At 44.7% G+C, this 19,148-nt stretch overlaps 3 protein-coding genes across 7 annotated transcripts in view; 1 reads left to right on the forward strand and 2 right to left on the reverse strand.

The window, feature by feature from the left end:
• The window catches only part of SLC26A1 (solute carrier family 26 member 1), a 38,008-nt gene extending 33,717 nt beyond the window's left edge, over nucleotides 1-4,291 (reverse strand). Inside the window, exons 1-2 of the mRNA XM_076362743.1 lie at nucleotides 4,232-4,291; nucleotides 3,793-3,893 (exon numbers count right to left, since the gene is read on the reverse strand). Of these exons, the coding sequence (XP_076218858.1) occupies nucleotides 3,793-3,893; nucleotides 4,232-4,239 (109 nt within the window). The 5' untranslated portion in view covers nucleotides 4,240-4,291. The remainder of the gene's footprint in view (nucleotides 1-3,792; nucleotides 3,894-4,231) is intronic.
• Nucleotides 1-11,039, forward strand: part of IDUA (alpha-L-iduronidase) — a 51,450-nt gene extending 40,411 nt beyond the window's left edge. For 3 of the 4 annotated variants that reach the window (XM_076362744.1, XM_076362747.1, XM_076362746.1), the window contains 4 exons: nucleotides 397-522; nucleotides 1,144-1,220; nucleotides 2,013-2,113; nucleotides 4,246-8,072. In XM_076362744.1, the coding sequence (XP_076218859.1) occupies nucleotides 397-522; nucleotides 1,144-1,220; nucleotides 2,013-2,113; nucleotides 4,246-4,346 (405 nt within the window). In that variant the 3' untranslated portion in view covers nucleotides 4,347-8,072. Of the gene's footprint in view, nucleotides 1-396; nucleotides 523-1,143; nucleotides 1,221-2,012; nucleotides 2,114-4,245; nucleotides 8,073-8,658 lie in introns of those variants that run through there. The other variant, XM_076362745.1, reaches the window with a different exon arrangement.
• A 1,226-nt stretch (nucleotides 11,040-12,265) lies between these two features.
• Nucleotides 12,266-18,382, reverse strand: LOC143172890 (purpurin). 2 transcript variants are annotated; one of them, XM_076362748.1, is made up of 5 exons: nucleotides 18,316-18,382; nucleotides 16,884-17,001; nucleotides 15,265-15,401; nucleotides 13,577-13,689; nucleotides 12,266-12,492 (listed from the first exon to the last, which is right to left on the reverse strand). In XM_076362748.1, exons 2-5 carry the CDS (start codon nucleotides 16,998-17,000, stop codon nucleotides 12,266-12,268), a joined length of 594 nt encoding a protein of 197 aa, XP_076218863.1. In that variant the 5' UTR covers nucleotide 17,001; nucleotides 18,316-18,382. The 2 variants fall into 2 exon arrangements, with proteins under 2 accessions (XP_076218863.1, XP_076218864.1); XM_076362749.1 differs by lacking the exon at nucleotides 18,316-18,382 and having other exon boundaries at nucleotides 16,884-17,131.
• Between the last annotated feature and the right edge of the window lie 766 nt (nucleotides 18,383-19,148).

Here is a 19,148-nt window from a genome sequence, read left to right on the forward strand (position 1 = left end):
AAAGACCAGCTGAGTGGCTGTTGTAGCTAGCAATAGCTTTCACTGCACACTGGGAATCCATAGCTAAGAAACAGGGGTGTGGTTTGTAAAGACCACTAGCCTGAAAGGCATCCATGGGAGGTTACTAAAAGTGACAGATTGCCCCTAAAGAGCATTTGTGATCAACCCAGTTTGTGAGATGTACAAACCCTCTGTTTCCTGAAGAGCTGGAAAACAGATGAGAGAGAAAAGTCTCTCAGCTTGAAGAACTTTGATGGCTGTAAGCCACTGATCGGCACCAACACTGTTGGAAATTTAAGTCTCAAAGTAAATACAGTCACTTTACACTGATGTAACAGTTGGCCTTTAGGTGATGTAATGAAAGATTATTCACAACACTTCTCTTTGGCTCCACAGGACCCAGTGGCAACAGGTCCATTCCCATTTCCTGAAGGTGGCATCCTGACACTGAAGCAAGACTTTCCCGTTCCCTCAGTCTTTCTTATCCACATCTGTGCAAGACCTAGATCGGCTCCTGATCAAGTATGTGTTGTATTCTATTGTCAAACTCGCCAAATTAGAAACTGCTTCCTGCTTTAAGTCTCACTAAGAAGAGCTGGACTAGCATTCGGGCCTATTATTTGTTAAAAGTACCGCGTAAGACTCAGTAAATAAACTATTCTTCTATCCTTTGATGAGAAGGCTCTCCAAGGCATAATTCAAGATAAAGCATTCCACAGCAAGTGATAGGAGCCATCACTGAGATAAATGCAAGTTTATCCATGGTGGGAAAATAATAATGCAGTACTGGAAAGTGCAGTATCTTTTTTAAAATCACATCATGTGCTACCAGGCTTGACAACAGCTCTCGAGTTAATAATTGATAGCTAAAAATAAAACAGAATCATGGCTGTTGTAGATTAGACAACTGTATCTGCTCATTCAGTCCCACCCATGTTTCATAGTGGTGCCTGTGAAGGTCCTCTGCAAGGCTGACAGGTTGGAGACAGGCTACAAAGCCACAGAGCCAGGAATTTTGTTTTTTCCCCCTGTCTCAGTGGAAAGAATCAAAGGAAATAATTAGTAAGGAAGGATGAACACAGGAATCTGACCTGGCTGATTGGTTTGTACAGTTTTCTTACATGGGCATGTGTCTTTGCACAGGTGACTGCTGTTCGTTTGATCCCTCTCACAAAGGGGCAGGTCATTGTGTTGTGGGACGATGGCTGTGTAAATTCAAAGTAAGTAGCTTTTAAAATAAAATTGATATAATCGAGTTACCAGCACATTACTCTCTAGGTTGCCATAAGTCCTACAAAGTGAAACGAGTTCACAAATTAATGACTATTTGCTCCTTGAGAGATGCTACAGTGCATTTGTCTGACAAAATGAACTGTAGGACCTACATGCAGTAACTATGGAGAGCAACCCTGACTAATTTGCGATCTGAGCAAGGGAATCTGCCTGTTGCTTACCAGCATCCAATGGCATTTTTGAGGAACTTGCCTTCAGCATAGCAGACAGGAAGATCCATGATAAAAGTTATATTAGCAGCAGGTGCCTAGGTGGGATCTTGCACATCCCTGTAAGGGATGCGAGCTGGAAGAGAAAACCTCCAGTTCCTTGCTCCAGCAAGCTGCAATAGAATGGAAACCCTCTGTAAGTGAACTGTCAGAGGCAATCCAGTGTACATCCGGACTCCCTCAGGAAGCACTGACTTAGCTCCTTTTCAAGCCAGTCTCCCTAGACTCTTCAGCCTTGATAACCCTGGTTTGGGAGTAAAAGGTGCTTAACAGTTTGTGGTGCTGCAAGTACCCAATATAGCAAGTCAGCCTGGGTGTTCTTCTGTGGGCTGTCGGAGCCGTGGTTCTTCCTAATACTGACAATTCATGCCATCCCACGTTTGGCAGGAATGAGTCAACTGAGTATTTCCTATTTTTGGCCGCCTTTGTTGAAACGGCCCTGAGATTAGGATTTGATTCCTCACCACATCATCAGTTGTATTTACTGAGCTGTCTGATTTTCTTTTCTAGATGTATAAAGACATTTGAAGTCGAGTTCTCACCAGATGGAAAAGCATACCAGCGGGTTAATGCCAAAGACACAATATTCACTCTCTGGGTCTACAGTCCAGGTAAGGCAAGAATACGTGTGTTATGTAATCTGTCATGTTAGTAGTGCCACTCATGAGTGTGTGAAACATCATTCAGTAACCACTGAAGGTACGTAGCTTGCTAGTGACATACACTCCCATCACAAATAAGAGCATGTCCCTTCCTTTAGGACCACGTTCTCAGTGAAAGCCTTATTCTCAATTAGGAATGCACTAATTGACAAATAGTCATGAGGACATTATTAGGAGTACTGCCATGAGTAAATTCCGTGTCACAGAAACCAAAGTCACCCAGCTGTGGGCCTGGCAAGCTCCCTGAGACGCAAAGCAGCACTTTTGTCTCTGTTTGTAGCTGGTGTAGAAGCATGCAAAAATGAGAACAAAAATTGTTCCATGTGACCAGAGCTTGGTGTTGTGCTCTTGGTAGTAGACTCACAGCAAGGCAAGTCTGAGGTTTGGGCTCAGTCCCACAGGTATTGGCCATGCCTTTGCCTAAATTTGTACAATGCTCTTGGGGTAGGGCAGTAGGAGCAAACTGCCTTGGTTACACTTCTTTTATACCACTGAGTCTTGAGGTGTTAGACTGCCTAAGGATATGGCATCAACACACAAGTAAGTGGGAGGTCACGTCCACCCTTCATGGAGGGGTTGGTTGTCTTGCATCTATCATGTTCTGAACTGCTCCAGGGGAACGTCACAATTCTGCTCTCGTCGTGGTCACCTGTCCCTGTTCCCATACCCTTTTATGGCTTGGCAATCTTAAGCTATTGAGGTGTCTCCTTGTAAGAACAGAAGAGGTCCTCCTGTAGGACAGTTTGTACTGGCTATCTGAACACCTAGCCAAGGAGACACCCCTCTCTTTGCTGTTTCCTAGAGCCTTCTCTTTAGCCCTGACTAGCTGCCTAAGTTTTAGATGTTTCACATTAGTGGGCAGCGAGTTTAATCTTTGTCAACAGGCAAAGCTTCTCCCAGAGCCTGTGGTCATTTCTGCTCAAGTACAGCCTAGATGCAATAGAAGCCTACCCAGATGAAAAACGCTGAAAGAAGGTAGTGATGTTTTCTTTGGGTATTTTTTTGTTGGTTTTTGGGCTTTTTTAACCAGATGTGGTCTAATCCGCAATTTGACTGTCCAACAAGTATTACTAATAAGCACTGATCAGAGCTGTGTGAAACACAGACAGACCTTGCCTCAAAGTGATACTAATAAAGAGAAATTCAGAGAGGTTTTTTCCAGAAACACAAACTCATCTTAGCCTGAGAAAGGTTAAGCATCAGCAGTGGGTGCATAATAAAGTTCAGAGCTTTGCAATGTTAAGGCTACACAGGTAAGCAAAGACTGTGAATCATGGCTAAGGCAAATCTCTGAAATTAGGATTCATTATCATCTACTGCTGCACATCTGGAGAACCTACCAGATTTAATTGTTTGTTTCAAAAATAAAAAAGAAAAGACTGCTTGAAAAAATCTCAAATCGCAGCAGCCTTTATTGCTAGGTAGTTCCTTCTCACTCATTATTTCTAGCATTCTTTTTCTTTTAGAAAAAAATTTAAATACTAAAGCACACATAAAAATCAAGTAAATAGATGAGAAAAAACATTTATATTGCTTGTGAGGTTAAAGAGTCTGCTAGTGAAAGCTGTGTTCTTCGAACTGGATCAAGGATGAAAACCAGCAGAGCCACAGAACATCAATTCACATACCTTTGGAGCAAGTGGTGCTGCTTCCTGACTTGAGCAGAGGGTTTTCAGTCAGCCTGCATGCTTCTTGTTCTGCTTCTTTGTTGATCCTGTCCCCACATAACCTGTACCAAAGGCACAATTCAGGCAGAAAAGTAAGTCAGAAAAAATGAAATTACTTGTTGTGGGTTGCAGAAGATAAGGTAGCCTTCTTCTGTACTTGCAAATCCTAATGAGGAGAGAGGAGGTTCTTGGTGCAACAGAGAAAAAGAGCCAGTACTTGGCCATGAGGAATTTATAATCATTTTTAGTTAGGCAGGCACAGGCACACTTACATAGGGTGCAGAACTGATTTCAGCACTTCCCCAACCCGTTCCACAAACCTACATTTTATAGGAGTAGTGCCTGCTCCACATCCTCCAAGCACCACAGGCGTCAGCCTTTCACAGTGACCATTTCTAACCTTTTCATTTGCAGGAAGCTCAGTCTCCGGCTTTTACAGAGTGCGTGCCATTGACTACTGGGGCAAGGCAGGCCTGTCCTCTCTTCCTGTGGAGTACGTTGAAGCTTTCAAGTGACTCTGAAGAGTGGTGCCTGGCTTGGTGACTGAGTGGTGTATGCTCCCTGCAAATGACAACTCCCCAGAAAAATAAACTCCTCCCAAGCTGAGGAGGGAGTATCGAAAGGTCCTGATGAAGCAAGTTAGGAATGCAAGTTAGAAGCAACTGCCCCTATTAACTCTTCAGAGCTCAAAAGACAGTGTTATCAAACAGCCGCAACTGACAACCCAACAGGTACAATTGTAAGAGGCTGCCGCAGGACGGGGATTCAGCTTGGTAACTAGGAATTATGGGTATAAGTATTTATTGTTCCCTATTTTACACTGAGACAATGGCCAGGACAACTAAAGATTTATAGAGGTCACAAACTGCAGCAGAAACAGAACCATCACTTCACTGTATGAGTGAGGATGGTGGCAAAGGCACAAGGAGGACCTGTCTGAGAGTGAACTGCCTGCCTCAGCTGCCATAATGGTTTGATGGAAAAGCCCACAGCAACCAGATGTGTCCAGAGCATGAAGTGAAGGTTATGAAGTCATGAAGACTAACCTGCTTCCCCGCTGGTTAGTCACACATGCTCCAGTGGGTTATTTCAGAGCACTTGCCATGTCTTCAGATGTATGAGGTTCTCCACCCTCTCACAGAGGGGTTTCCACCCAACTCTCTCTGCATTTGTGGCTGTTATTTGGATGCCAGAGCTATTCCCTTCACACAGGCAGAGGAAGGGGTAGCAGCTCATCCTCAAAGGGGAAGAAGGCGCAGGAAGCTCTAGCCTCCAGACTTTCTGCCTTTTCTGCTTTCTGCTTTTGCCCAAGTCACCTGTTTGCACTGTGGCCATCAACCGCTGCCTCTTTGTGGTAGAGGCTCTAACCCTGAAAGCCCCTCTTTCTCTCCGTTGCTGTCACCTAGCCGGGCCTTCTACAGCCCTTACAGCTAACATCTCTCCCCAGCATGCCTCCCCTTTCAGACTGTAAGTGACCTGAGGCTTGGCTTTGAGTGGCCAGGAGAAAGCTGAAATGCTAGTTAGAGCCTTTTGTGTTTTCATATTACAGGAGAGCACACTCTTGAATGTAACAGGGCTACTACTGACAACCAGTTAGGAAATTAACCAAGAACAGTTTGAGCTTCTGTGCTTTGCAAAGCGTGTGCACAAGCGTGTGATAGCCCCAGATCATGGGCTACAGAACACCTCTGGCTGTCCTTGCGGCTGCCAAACACTTTATGTAACAGCAAAGTTCCCTGAAATTGCAGGGGTGTTTTTTTACTCTCCCCTTTTCACAACTGACACAGTTTGAACTGTGCCTTTAAAATGCTTGTAGAGGGAGGGATAATGCCAGTGAAAACAGCTGGCGTGTTTTCCGTAAGAGGAGCAACTTTGTCGCACAAACAAATCCCCTACTGCTCTCTTTGCTGACATCAGCCACCTCACCAACATAACAACAAAGACTACGTATTTGATGAAACATTCAGGTCTCAGACAAAAAAAACAAGTTTACGCAGTAGGAGCGAGCTGAACTACCTCAAATGGCCTCACTTTTACAGCACAGAAAAGAAACATATACAAAAAGTCAGTATATATGAGATGGGCCCTTGTATCTCCTTACCTTCTGGTTACTTGTTCATGTACTTATGCTGCAAGTTAGCCTTAAAAGATTCATTTTGTCACAGAATTCAGATGAAATATTTCTTGCCTCACTGAAGTTTGAATAAGGAGTGCTTGTCACATCCTAATTTGCCAATTCCTCTCCCATAAAGGCTTGTGCAGAACCAAAAAGGGCCATTGGAGCCTACTTAATTGATAACTTTCTCAGTTTCAGAAAAGTTAGTGAGAAGTTCTACTTGGATGGAGATAGATAGTAAAAATACATTTCAAAGTTGTTATAACTGTCCCTAAGTGAAGAATCAGAATACACAGTTAAATAAAATCTAGCAGTTAAGACATAGTGTTTTGCCAGTATGAAGTGGAGCCACAATAAAAATTACTTTTAGAAATATTCAAGTATAGGTCCTTCAGAGATTTCAGTGCATCTGAAGCAGGGGAAGATACAGGAACTTGAGAGGACAGTTTACCCTTTTAGGATGTCCTATTTGAGTAGCATTCGGCTTTAAAATTTTCCCACACTGGCAATCAGAATATAGCAGTCTTTATGAAACCAAGGACCATGCACTAGTTACAGGTGTTTGAAAAAAAATGGAGCATAGCTGTCATGAAGAGTATTGATTTTGCTATGCAGGGATGTAGTAGAAAATGTGTAGGTGTGCAAATCATGAAAAAATAAAAAATCAGAAATCACTGCCCAGCAGGCAGTGGTGAGTCGTGGTGGAATGTTTGGCTTTTGCAAAGGTGCAGAACAGAGAATGGCGATTCACTTACTCTTTCACGGTATTGAAGTCTGTCCCTATGGCAAGTGATTTTCTTTATGGCAAGTTACCATCTTTTAGAAGATTTTAGGCTGGGAGTTCTGCTGGCCCAGGATTTCTGCTTCTCAGCAGTGACAGACATGAGGCTTGCAGCTGCCTCTTTGAAGTGGTTTTTAATTTTCATACTTGCTTTTTTTGTCCTGTTAAAAAGCAAAGTAAGAGTGCTGTTTTCGCTAAAGTTTCAAGGTAAAATTTCATACATTATTGTATTGTTTATTGAAGCCACAAAAAAGCAGAGATTTTATTTCCAAGGGTAGAGCTTAACATGTTGTAGATGCAAATAAAATCCAGTTTCTTAGGGTCAAATCCAGCCACTTTGAAAATCTGTCAATAGGTCCCTCTTTTAGGGCTTTTACCTTAAACATCATCCAAAGCGTGGGAGGCACAGTGCTTTTTCAGGTATTTTCCTGGCAGTGGCAAATACACATGGAAAGCAGAGCTGACCAAAAATGGTGCACTCTGTTCAGAAACAAGTTTTGAATATTCAGCAAGATTTTTTTTTCTTCTTCTTCTTCTTCTTCCTTGCTGCTTTGGTATAAAATTATTCTTTTAAGCAATGAGCAAGTGTAAACTATTGCAGCAGAGAAGAGAATTTGTTATTTCCAGGCTTGAATTTGTTTCTGACAAAGTATAGAAGTTTTAGGCTGCCCTTGTCTTTTTTATAATTCAATGTCTACAGAAAAATGCTATTTAATACTTGAAACTTGAGTTTTCTGTTACCATCTGTCACTGACTCTGTCTGATAGGGCTTCCAAAATTGGATGTTTAACTCTACCATCTCCTTCGTTACTGGGCAGTGATCAGCCCACCTCACAGTTTCAGTTTTCAGAAGTGCCAGATGTGCAGAGCGCTAAGTGGGAGTAGCAGGTGCTTAGTAGTTCTGTAGCTTCGGAACCAAAGCAAGACTGCAGAGCAATCAGGTATGTCTCTTCCTGGCCATATAGCCAAATAGGAAAATCTAACTGCAACTGCAAGATGAGATTGTTTCCCTGCTCTTCAAGCAAAAGCTTCTGAGGCTATGTAACAGTTTTGCAACTGTTTGTTAAAATGAATGCTAGGGAAAAACCTTTCAAAGGAGTGTTTTATATTGTCTAATTGTGTATATAGTGCACTTGTTACCATCTTTTGTGCTACCCAATAAGACCAGGTTTTAATCTTTCACATGAACCCGGTAAAATAGGATCTGATCATCACGTTCTAGAAAGTGCTCAAAACTCTTGTATCAACAACTTAATCTTGGGAAGTAAAGCCTGTTCTCAAGGTATAAAAGATAGCTTGATTGGTGCAAGTTCCAACATTACATAAAAATGAAGTGTGAAGGGAGCGTGACCGTAAGAAATTCTAAGGCTGAAGTAGGAACTTAAATGCATAGATTGCCTCATTTACCACAGCCCAGGGAAAACTGGTCTAACTTAACATAATATCGTAGTGTCAGATCTCAGGACTTGCAGTGTCCTTGCTGGGAGGAGGTTCACTGGCATGTGAAGGACAATATCCTTGCAGGGTTCCTCCTGCTGTTGCACAGTCGTAGCCTTTCTGCCAGCACTAAAGGACCTTCTGAGGACAAAATAACAGTCCTTTTCATTCGTAAACAGCTTTTTCTTTTCTCTTGTTAGTGGAAAGTTTGTGCAGGACAGAAATTATGACTTGGGACCTATACATGCACTTAAAACCAGGAATAATAGACTGGTTCTCATCAGCCAGCTCAAACAGCAGACAGAAGTGTGTCTGCCTCTAGACATACCCTAGATGTTTTATGTTGAACTCAATGGAATAACAAGAGGAGTGTAAATCAGGTCAGAATATACTCATAGCTGCCTGCCCTACCCTACCTCGTCTTTCACATTTCCTTCAGTCAGTGGAGAGAAATGGATATGAGCTAACTCCCATCTGTTTATTTACTCACCAGATCACGATAAGGGCCTGCATGTGGTCCTGCTGGGAACGTGTTCCCTGAGTTCCTCCAAGAACAAGGCAGATTCCTGGGGCATGTGTAACTCCATGGTGTATTCTCCCAGCATCACCACTATCCTCCTATGAACCTGGAGGCACGACCTTCTGTGGCTGAGGAGGGATTTCACTGCCTAGCTCCTCTGGACAGACTATACCAAGCACAATAAGGATGCACTTGGTCCTGCATTAGATCCTTCTTGGTAGAACTCCCATCTGCTCTGGTCATACAGTTACTATAACAGTAGACATTAAAAATCCCACTTCTTTTGGACTGGTAGTATTGGTCTGAATGTCCTGGTCAAAGGCCAGGCTCCTTCAGCTAAGGGTTAGTGTTGTCTAATCACTTGTGATACAAGTCCTAAGTTCACAGATCTCCACCCCAATACTTCCTCATGGGAGAGGGGGGCAATCGGTGAACATTCAATCAATGCACTGACCTTGCACTTAGTCCAGCACAAAAGGCTGATATTTTTTCAACACTCAATAGTCTCTATCTATGTGCGTTTTTGTTTGCATTGCCTGGTGCTGCTCTTCTGTTTCTGTCCTTAGCTTTAGATGGTAGTTCACCATCTTCTTCCCCATCAGGGTAGCTTTCCCTAGACCAGAAGAGCAATGAACACCTTTATTCAGTGCTGACTGAGAGCCTTAGGAGTCCCGCCTGGAAATCCTGAGAAATGCAAGCTTGAGAGACTTCCCTGCATCCCTGGGATAATGTCTCTGGCCTTGGAGAAGAGTCTTTAGTCAGTGGTTTTTATGCTCCTTCCAACAGATGCAGTAGATGATAGATAATCACTGGATACTGTAGATAAGATTGTGCAAGCATCTTGCAGAAGCTGTTTTATAGTGTAGTGCTCTGAAGGTCTTCACTCAGTATCAACCTTGTGCCACATACCTTTTGAAAGCCTCAGGAGCGGGGGCTGTTCAGCTCGGTCTTCCCTCTATGCTTGGTAATCATGACTTGTAAAAATTTGTGTTGCTGACAAACTGCAGGGTTCAGCAGGGTGCTGGGGGTGTTCTGGACTGGTAGTTTTATTCATAGGAAACATTCAAAGTGAATGTGATTTTACTAAGAGCAGTGGGAAATATATGTCAAAAATGCTGACTCAGGTTACCCTTTCTCCACATGGAGTTGTCTAGATACTATTCTTTTGATTCCCTCTATCTATGAAATTCTTGGCCATAAAACCTGTCGGTTCTGTATCTTTCAGTTCTATACCTCTCACATACTGGAGGCTGGATTATGAAGGCAGTGGGAAGTAAATTACTGCTTATGCCATTAGAAGTGCAAGTAACTGCTTATTTAAAGCAATGTCCCAGTGTTATTGAAAGGAACATCTGCTTTATTGCATCTGTGATTCAGGGGCTAGTTAGAAATACTCTGTGCAGACTTTTGAGTATTCAGATGTACCAGAAATAACCGTAAGATATTACTAGGCAGCAAGGATCACACTATGAGTCTCATCTCAGAGTTGTTGTTCAAGAGGATTTCTTAGCTTCAGAATTTAAATAGAAATGTTGGTGGGAGAGGTACGTTGTGTATGCCAGGGCCCTGCAGGCACCCACAAGCCTTCATTGCTGTGCACAGCCTCACCTGGGACCTCCACCTGCATATCCCTTGCCCATGGTCCACAAACCCTCTTCAGCTCAGCCTAGGCCCCTGCCCCCTTGGGAGCCTTGCTGCAAGTAGCTCTGCCTCTGACCCGCTCTCCAGTCCTGTTTCTGGCTGGAGCCACCTCACAGGTATGCCTGTGCCCTGCCTTGTGCCTTGCTGCCCTCGCTCGCTGGCTGGACTTCCCAGGTGAACCCCAGACCTGCCTTATCAGCATGTATTTGTCTGACGATCAGCACTGTCAGGAGACCTGTCCCTGTTACCACCCCTGCCCTGCTCCCCCTGCTTGGTGCCAGGGAGGGACACTGCCCTGCCTGTACTGGGGCCACCCTTGGATGCCGTCTCACCTCCCCTCAGTGAGCAGCCCTGCTCTTCCTGCTCCCCGGCAGGACAGCAGGTAACAAAAAGCAGTTCCAGAAGTGTTTTTTTTTTAAAAATTTATTGACAAATGCCACATTAGGTATTCCCTTGAAAATTGAAATATCAATACTGTATTGCACACAGTTTACAAAAACCCCAACATTTTCATGTGTGTTCCAGGAAAAACACACTAGTCCATACTGTGATTTTCTTTTTTTATTAGCTGAGTGGCAACTTCCAAGACCAAGAGATCTGGTTTCTGTGCTTAAGGATAGGATCAGAAGTGTACTTTTAGCAGGCTCCTGGAAAGAAAGAAAGAAAGAAAAGAAAGAAAGAAAGAAAGAAAGAAAGAAAGAAAGAAAGAAAGAAAGAAAAGTAAACTTTAGTCCTTGTAAGTAAATTTTCAAAGTGCTTTAACGACCTTTTAGTCTCCAGTGAAGCTGTAGCTACAACCTTCCTAGGGTACTTCTGAATCACAGTACAAGATTAGGATGGGGGAGTGCAAAAGTTGTTGTTTGCATTGCTCTGTGTCTGTTGGCACAGCACTTGCACAGCCTTTGCTAGTCCCAGCTAGCCATGAATTTTCAGCATACGTGAGCACCTAGGCACGAGCCCACAAACCAATTACGCTCCCTCTGCTACAGTAAGCAATACGGAGGGGCGTGGGGCAGGGGTGCCCATACCAGTCCCATAACCTTGGATGATGCCAGCGCCTGCTCTGCAGTGGAGGACTGGCTCACACAACGATGTGCCATTCAGAAGGTTTTAGCTGCTATTTCTTGTCCAGCAGTACAGAGTATGTGTGTTACTGTGGCAATCTCCCAGTCCAGGTCCTTAGGCCTGGCTTAGTAAAGGGCCAATCTCCAGGCAGGGCAGTGTGCGTGTGAAGGGTGTGGGCACTCAGCTGCCAACAAAGAGGAATTTCTGCCTCCAGCATAGCCCTAAAAAATTATCTGCTTATCTCATGGACAGCTTATGAGCTAGAAGATCAGCTCCCATGCCTCCATAAAAAAAGTTCTCTCAAAATGGGCTTTAGACATGCCCTGTTCGCGTGTATGTGGCACAACTACTGACTCCCACTGCCAGCAGACACAGTCAGAACCGCTGCTCAGAGCCCCTTGTCTCTGCTACTCAGACCGCCCAGGACATAAATCATGGTGGAGCTAAGAAGAGTGAGGGTGCTCCTTCCTGGAGGCAGTTTCTCCTCCTTTCCTGGAGGACATTGCACAGACCTAAGGTAAGATGCTGTTACCCAGGTGGCCAAGACAAGCATTTCCAAGTGCAGAAACACCAGGTTGTTAACCCGTCCCTATCCTATCTATTTGAGTAACAAAGCTGATCTTCCTTTGGTAGTGTGTCAGTTTCAGCACACAGGATTCCTATAAGGGCAAACTTAAGGCTGTGGAACCACCCTGTAACAGGCTCTCTCCCTTGCATGGACTTCCCTTTGCAGCTATTTTCTTATTAGATATAACATTAAAAAAAAGTTGCTAAAAGAGGACAACTTAGTTTGCTATGGTTCTGTCGCATTTACAGCCAATGCGATCACCTACTCTACAAGCTGCCAGTGAAGCCATTTCAGTGAGTTTGGTAATTAGCCCAAAGTACCTGACTGAAGCACAGGCTGGAATTGGCCAGACATGCAGATTTCTTCCTGCTTCTGACGCACAATGCGCTGAATGGCTGGGGGGAGGCCACGGGGGTTGCGTGAGAAGATCAGGGAGTAGCCATCATCACAGGAGCCGTCCTCTTTTAGACTGCGGCAGGCATAGGTAATGGCATAGTTATCATAGTCGGTGTCAATCACCCAGTAGTTGTCCCCTGAAACATCGAAATGTGTTTGTCACAGTGGGCAAAACAGAGCAGAGGTGGACCTAGTCATACCACAGGGAGACGCCTCACTTCAGCACATGGCAGGGATAGCTTCCCAAAGGATCTAAAGCCACCTCCCACATCCAGCTTATCTCCACACCATGAAGTGAAGAACTGGGACAAGCACAGGGCATCTTGAGACCACATTGTTCCCCATGATGCTCAGTGCATTTTCACCTTTGGTTTCTTAGGCTAGAAATATTAGGAGGACTAGGACTTTCCAGGTTTTCAATGACAAAAAATTGCTTTATGTTTCTCGCTCAAGCATGGGAGGGCAGGGCATACAGATTAAATTTTGGCCATACATTTCCTGTACAAGAAGCCTCAGCAAAACATGCCTCCTGTTTTCAAGCCTTGCTCAACTAAGTGCATTTTGGTGTGGCTTATCTGCCAGTACTAAGTGAATATACTTCTTTCTTAGGCATTAGCAGGTCAAGTCCTGCCCAGCTTCCACAGCTGGAGTCCCACAGCTATGGGAGACTGAGGCACAAAGTAAGGGGTGTGCAGGGTGCATAACTGAGGTTCAGCACAAGCAGCTTCTGCAAGGGGGACTTCAGTTAACAGCTCCATTTTGTTGAGTCCAGCTGTGTCTGTCTGAGGAGAACTGTGCCTTGCTGCTGGAGTGCAGATGTGGGTCCACGTGTCACCTCCCATTAGCTATGAGGAGTACAAGGATGACTGACCCTCAGCACCTTTATCATGCTCACTGTGGGGCTCAGGAAGTATTACTTCCCTAGGTTCAGCACCCCTCTTGGCTGTACAAAATCTGTGTGTGTGGCCCGTTGCCTCTGAGCTGCATCCTCCCTGTTTATATATGGTGTATAGGTGGGGTCTCTGGGGAGTCTTTGGATCCTGGCCCTTCTGTGGAGATAAAAAGCACTGCTTGGATAAAGTGTCCCCCCTAAAAGGATGCTTTGTCTCTACTTGGAGCAATCTGAGCTCAACTGTTTTTCCTGCTCATATACTGAAATACATAAATCTGGTCAGCTGTAAGCTATCGACCCGCACTGGGGGGCTGGAGAAGTTCACTCACCACCGCTGGAAAGGTAGCTGGCCAGACCCTGGTACGTCATGTACATTTTTGCTGGAGTGGTTGGGTCAGGTACTGTATACTGAGCAGCCATGTCAGCACAGATCACCCAGAACCTGCAATGAGATCCATGAGACTGAAGGTAAAACCCTGCGGCACGTGAGCTTCAAATGGATGTCTCTCACTCAGGACTCAGGCAAGAACCAGGCTATGGTTCAGCACAACTGCCTCAGGCATGGGCATGGCCTTTCTTAATGCAAAGTCACTGTTTGCCATTAAGTAATGCAAATCTGTGACACCCCCCATCACTGACAGTGCATTGCTGCTGTCTGGTCCCCCCCTCTGCTGTGCAAGTACGCTGTGGCTGGGGGAGTGCCCTGACCCTCCTTCAGCTCAGCAGGTTTTTTACCACCCATTTCTGTACAAGCAGACAGCCACGAAGCAAAATGGTGGACATCATCTCTTGGCTCCCTGCTGGCAGTTTGCAGAGTGAGCTGACCTGCATTTGGGCTCATTTAGGCTCATTTGCTGTGTCCTCGGGCGGAGGCAGGGAGTCGGCTCTCCTCTCTGTAACCCTTCCTATTGGCACAGGGACTTCTGTTACAAGCATGGAAATAATTACAGCCACTCTGCTGTCCAAGCTAGTTAAAGGCCTTCACACAGGCTGTGGGAGCCCTGTAGGTGCCTGAACAGCCTATCTTCATGGTCCATTTCTTCTGAGGCCCTTCTCTAGTTGGCATCTGTTTGCTTTGAATACCACCTGCGTCTTAGCACAGTTTGTCAAGCGTTACCTGGATTTGTGAAACAGTGGAAGGGTCTTCATTCCCTTCCTTGCACAGGCTGCACTTCCCCTTTACCCTGCCATTGCAGAAATAAATTCCTGGCAGCCTTGAGACCCCACTTGGTTTCTGAAGAGTCCTTTCAGGAATCTTCACACCCACACTGCGTGGCATGCCTGCAAAGCTTCATTTGCCCCATCCCAAAATATTGTGGAGTGCGGTGCTGTTAAGACTTACAATGTTCATAGCCACCTGCTCTTACTCTATTATTCATGCAGTTAGACAGTTTTGGGTAGTTAATGCACAACAGAACTAGTGCTAGCCTACTGGAAGCCCCAAGTTTTCTTTTCTGCACCCAGAAAGCTATTTCATCCCTTTACATGGTATAATTCCTTGTAGTAACCATGACCAACAGGCAAAACTCTTAAGCTTCCTTCCATCTGTCTATTCAGGCATCGCAATGGCATCCAAGAGTTAACGTGTTTTCCTCAGAAGTCCATCCAACACTATGTTGAAAGATCTGTGAAAGTAATGCTCACTTACACTCGTCTCCTTCCCCTGAACCTCTTGGTGAAATGAAAGCTGTCCTGCCCTTGCAGCCCCACAGGCTTCACTAGCTCCTCTCACTTGGTTGCAACTCATTTACCTAACTGCTCCATCATTCAAGATTTGACTTTATAATTGGCTCTATGCAGTAGTTTTGTGATGGACCCAGACCAGAGCCAGGCTGAGAAGTAACCCAGGACTCAAAAGTGTCTAACCTTGGGCTTCTAATATATTACCCTGACTGAGCTTCCCTTTTTGATGAAGAAAAACCCAGTCATGTTGTGTGCTCAGAATAGATCACCATCCACGTCCCCCTCCTCTAGTACCTCCTGGCAACAGCTAGAGCTGAAAGCCAAGGGAGCTCACCCAAAAAGCTTCACTCGGCCTTTGGAAGATGCTGTCATTGTGCCATCTTCCTCCACAGTGTACTCAGCAGAGATGTTGTCCTGAAGGAAAAGGCCTTCTGGATCCTTCTTGGCCAGGGCATACCATTTCCCTGCATACTAACATGAAAGACTATTAATATCTGGATTAATTGCCATGGCAAGATTAGCACAAAAGCATTTTCGTGAACATAGTGCCCTTCTAACTACCCATTGCCTGGCCTATGAAGAAAGTCTGAGTTTGGGTGGGTATGTAGCACACAGGTCCTGCTACGCTGTCTGATGAACCCTTGCCTCTGTGCCAGGAAGAGTGGGTCTAGCAGCTCTGCACTTCTGTGTGCATGTACTCATTGTCATGTGAGACGTTCCCGTCACAGTGACCCCACACTGAAAGCTTCTCCCATCCCGAGATGCCTGCTGGGAGTCAGGCTGGTTCTTCCCTGTTCCCGTTCAGACCCCTGCTTTTCCATGGAAGATGTCATCAATGATACAAAATTGCAGCCACAAAGACCTTAGCAAGCTGGCTGAAGACACTCTTGTGGCTGCCGGGGGCCACAGTTGATCTCTGATGGTGAAAAGGGTCTACCCAGTGAAGCAGAAAGCGATGACTCTGTGCCCTATGAAGAGGAAAGGATGTGTTGGGGAGACTAGCAGCAAGGGGAAATGAAATGAGATGAGATTACGGGGAAGAAAATTTATAGGAAAAAATGGGTCCCTGAAAATGTACAAGCAGTATCTAGTAAAACAAAAACAAGATCTAAACAGGTGACTGACAGACAGGAAGGCCCTCAAAAGTTAACATTATTAGTAGAAATATTAAGGAAAGCAGAACTTAGCTGTGTTAAATTTGGTTCTTCAGTGAAGCTAATGCAATCTGTTTGGCAAGTTACATGCTTAAGCCTGAAACAGAGTCTGTAATTCCCAAATAAAGGAGCCTGAGAAAGAGTTTGACTTTTTAAAACTGGGATGTTCCCAAAGCTCTCCCCAGACATGGGTTTGTTTCCAGCAAAGCCAATCTTGTATAGAGGAAGTGCTGGCCCCACCCCAGCTGCAGCTGGAAGTGATGTTTGCTGAGGGACAGTCAAAATAGGTACTGGCACACCCGTCTGGACCTTTCCAACATCAAGTTAGCCCTGATTTCCTCCTCAGAGGCAGGCAGATTAAATGCTGTGTTTAAATAAGAGTCAGTCTGTGTTCAGGATGTCCAACTAGGTAAATTTTCAGTTTGCTATGACTCCCAAGAACGGCTGGTGGTGGATGCAAGTCCCCCAGGGCATGTATTTGGGCTTTCTCTCTGACAGGGATCTAAATTGTTTCATTCACGGGACCACTCAAAGCTGAGATCTGTACCGAGCTTTGAGCTAACAGAAGACGATATCTAACAGAATAACATCCCTGACTTTCACGTCCGGTTTTACTATAGCGCTCAGAAGGTTAAACAGTAGTGAGAAAAGCAAACTACAGGAACAGTGTCTGAGGGACAGCATATAGAAGACATTAACTTCTTGGTGAGGAACCCCTTTAGATTAACACAACCCATAACCTGGAAAAAGTTTATATATGAAGCTTCTTCACATATACTGTTGAAGTAACCATAATTACCCTTTTTGGATCAAAATTGTCTTTCACGGAGAAAGAATCCACTGCACAGGTCTGAGCTAGGCTGTATTCAACAGTGGAGAAGATCGAGGCCAGGAAAACATACTGTGTGTATTTCATTCTGCAAGAGAAAAGCAAATGTGGAGTTTTATTTCATGCAGTGGATGTGGGTAGTTAGTGCTGTGCCTACAGATACATTCCCCTCATTTTAAAACTAGTTTCTTCTGAGTAGACTACCAATTCCTCCACTGAGAAACCACTGGGTCACTGTGGTGCCTAAATCCAGCCAAAACTGAGCATCAATGGCAATTACTTTGCAAGAGTATTTTGCTTGCCAGTAGTAGTATTGAAGTTCATGATATTTTTACATTCTAAATCAAGCCAGACTCTGGATAAGGCTGGTAAGAATTGATAAAAATTTGAAATTTTTTGAATTTTTGTTTTCATAAGAAGAACAATATTCTGATGAGCTCTGGTAAAGCACTGTAGGTTGTAAGGATGTTATTTCTAATTATTTCATGGTAAGTGTCCACTTTGCTTTCAAGCCAGCAAAGCTGTATTCTTTATGACCAGTTCTCATCACCGAAACAGGCTCTTCCTAGCTGCCTACTGTAATGGCAAAATACATCTTGTCATTGTCTCCCCTCAGACCATTCCCTCTACAAATGTGACAAATAATACTCAGTTTCTAGAGGCTTGATCTGCCATTGCAGCACAGCCCCCAGGTGGCCATGGCTTTATTTGTCTCCTCCGGTATCCCAGCTCATCCGTATCCCAGCATATTTGTTTCTCACACTTTGGAAAGAGAGCACCTGCATATACATTCTTGCCGAGTATTTGATCCTCAATACCTGTTCTGATGCCAAGATAAAACACAGTTACCTGAAACTTGCCTGCAGCATCCAAGCTGAGCTACCAACCCAGGACTTCCAAACACCCAAGCAGCTACTCTGTTCCCAGCTGTTGCCATGTAAGCTGCACTTCCCTGCTGCAAGAGATGCTAATCTGTCCCGCCTCTGCTGAAGAGAGACCTACCTGTTGGGATAGAGACGTTGGAGGTCCCCTGAGACTACTCTGCTTCAATCTTTGGGCTGCAGTCAGCAGGAGAGTTTTGTGTCAATTTCCCTCCAGCTGCCTTTAAATAATGAATCTGCAAAGTCACTAATTGGTTATTTTCGCTCGTGTGCCTGAATAAAACACTTAATCTTGGATAATCCATTATGTAAAAACCAACTGTAATCCTCACACTGGTGGGTCTGACTGCTATACTAATACAAACACAGCTTTTACATAATGGAAAAAGCTGCCCAGAAAGCTAATGTCTGCTGATGTGATTGTACCACACCTTTGTCTCATTGAAGTCTTTCTGCTTCTAACACGTGTTAGGAGAACAAGCACAGAGCATTAACCAGAGAAACTCATGGACTGTACATACTCATCTGCATAGGCACGTGTTCATATTTGACAACTTGCATGGGGTAGATATATAATTAGCTCTTCCATTATCTGCATCGTCAAATTAAGGCGATCCTGGCAAGAGTAGAAAGATGTTATGCATTATCTACCGGGGAAAAATAAACATGCAAAAATAAAGATTTTGCCTTCATGTTCACATCAGAATCTTGGACTCCCCAGTTCTCCTGTGCACTGAAACATCTTTATACACATTCTTCCCAGCTCATCTTGTCAACATTTCCACTTACATAAATACTATAGCTCTCTCCTTCCCAAGATGTTCTTCCTGGAAGCCTTTCATGGGGATGCAATAAAGCACAAAAAGATGTGAAGGCAGAAATGGCTAGAAAAACATTTCTGGTAGCAAACTGTGCCTGCCATTCTTACAACTTCCCCAAGCGCCCAAAGAATTTCCCCAACTGCAAAGGCTGCCTATGTACGCTTTCTACCCAGGCTCACCTGGGAGATTTAAGACTTCAGACACTCGTATAGGAGCTGCCAGCACTAGCAGTTACTTCTCCCACTGGGCTGCTGCGTGCTGGGGAGCCTTGGACATAGGGATGACTCTATAGTTCCTACGGAGTAAGCCCGGGGAGTCCTGAACCTCCTGGTACTGATCCAACAATCTGGACATTCAGAGTAAGGCTAAAGCCTTCTGGATGTGTTAGACTTGCTCCAGAGATCACTTACAGCCGCTTGCCCAGGAATTCCTGAACAGAAGCACGCAACCTCGCCCCATAGCTGGTGTGAACTGTGCTGCTTTCCAGGCAGTTTGTTTAGGGTTGCCCATTATCTGGGAAAGACAGTCCTTGC

The sequence above is a fragment of the Aptenodytes patagonicus genome, chromosome Z (assembly GCF_965638725.1).
Source record: "Aptenodytes patagonicus chromosome Z, bAptPat1.pri.cur, whole genome shotgun sequence".
Classification (NCBI taxonomy): domain Eukaryota; kingdom Metazoa; phylum Chordata; class Aves; order Sphenisciformes; family Spheniscidae; genus Aptenodytes; species Aptenodytes patagonicus.

What these genes read in the sequence shown, in the direction of transcription:
- LOC143172890 (XM_076362748.1), bottom strand. Translation starts at nt 17,000, where the DNA reads ATGAAATACACACAGTATGTTTTCCTGGCCTCGATCTTCTCCACTGTT. An exon ending in ACAATTTTGATCCAAAAAGG is followed by an intron (nt 15,402 to 16,883) that starts GTAATTATGGTT and finishes CTTTCATGTTAG; the next exon opens with TATGCAGGGAAATGGTATGC. An exon ending in CAGCTACCTTTCCAGCGGTG is followed by an intron (nt 12,493 to 13,576) that starts GTGAGTGAACTT and finishes TCGATGTTTCAG; the next exon opens with GGGACAACTACTGGGTGATT.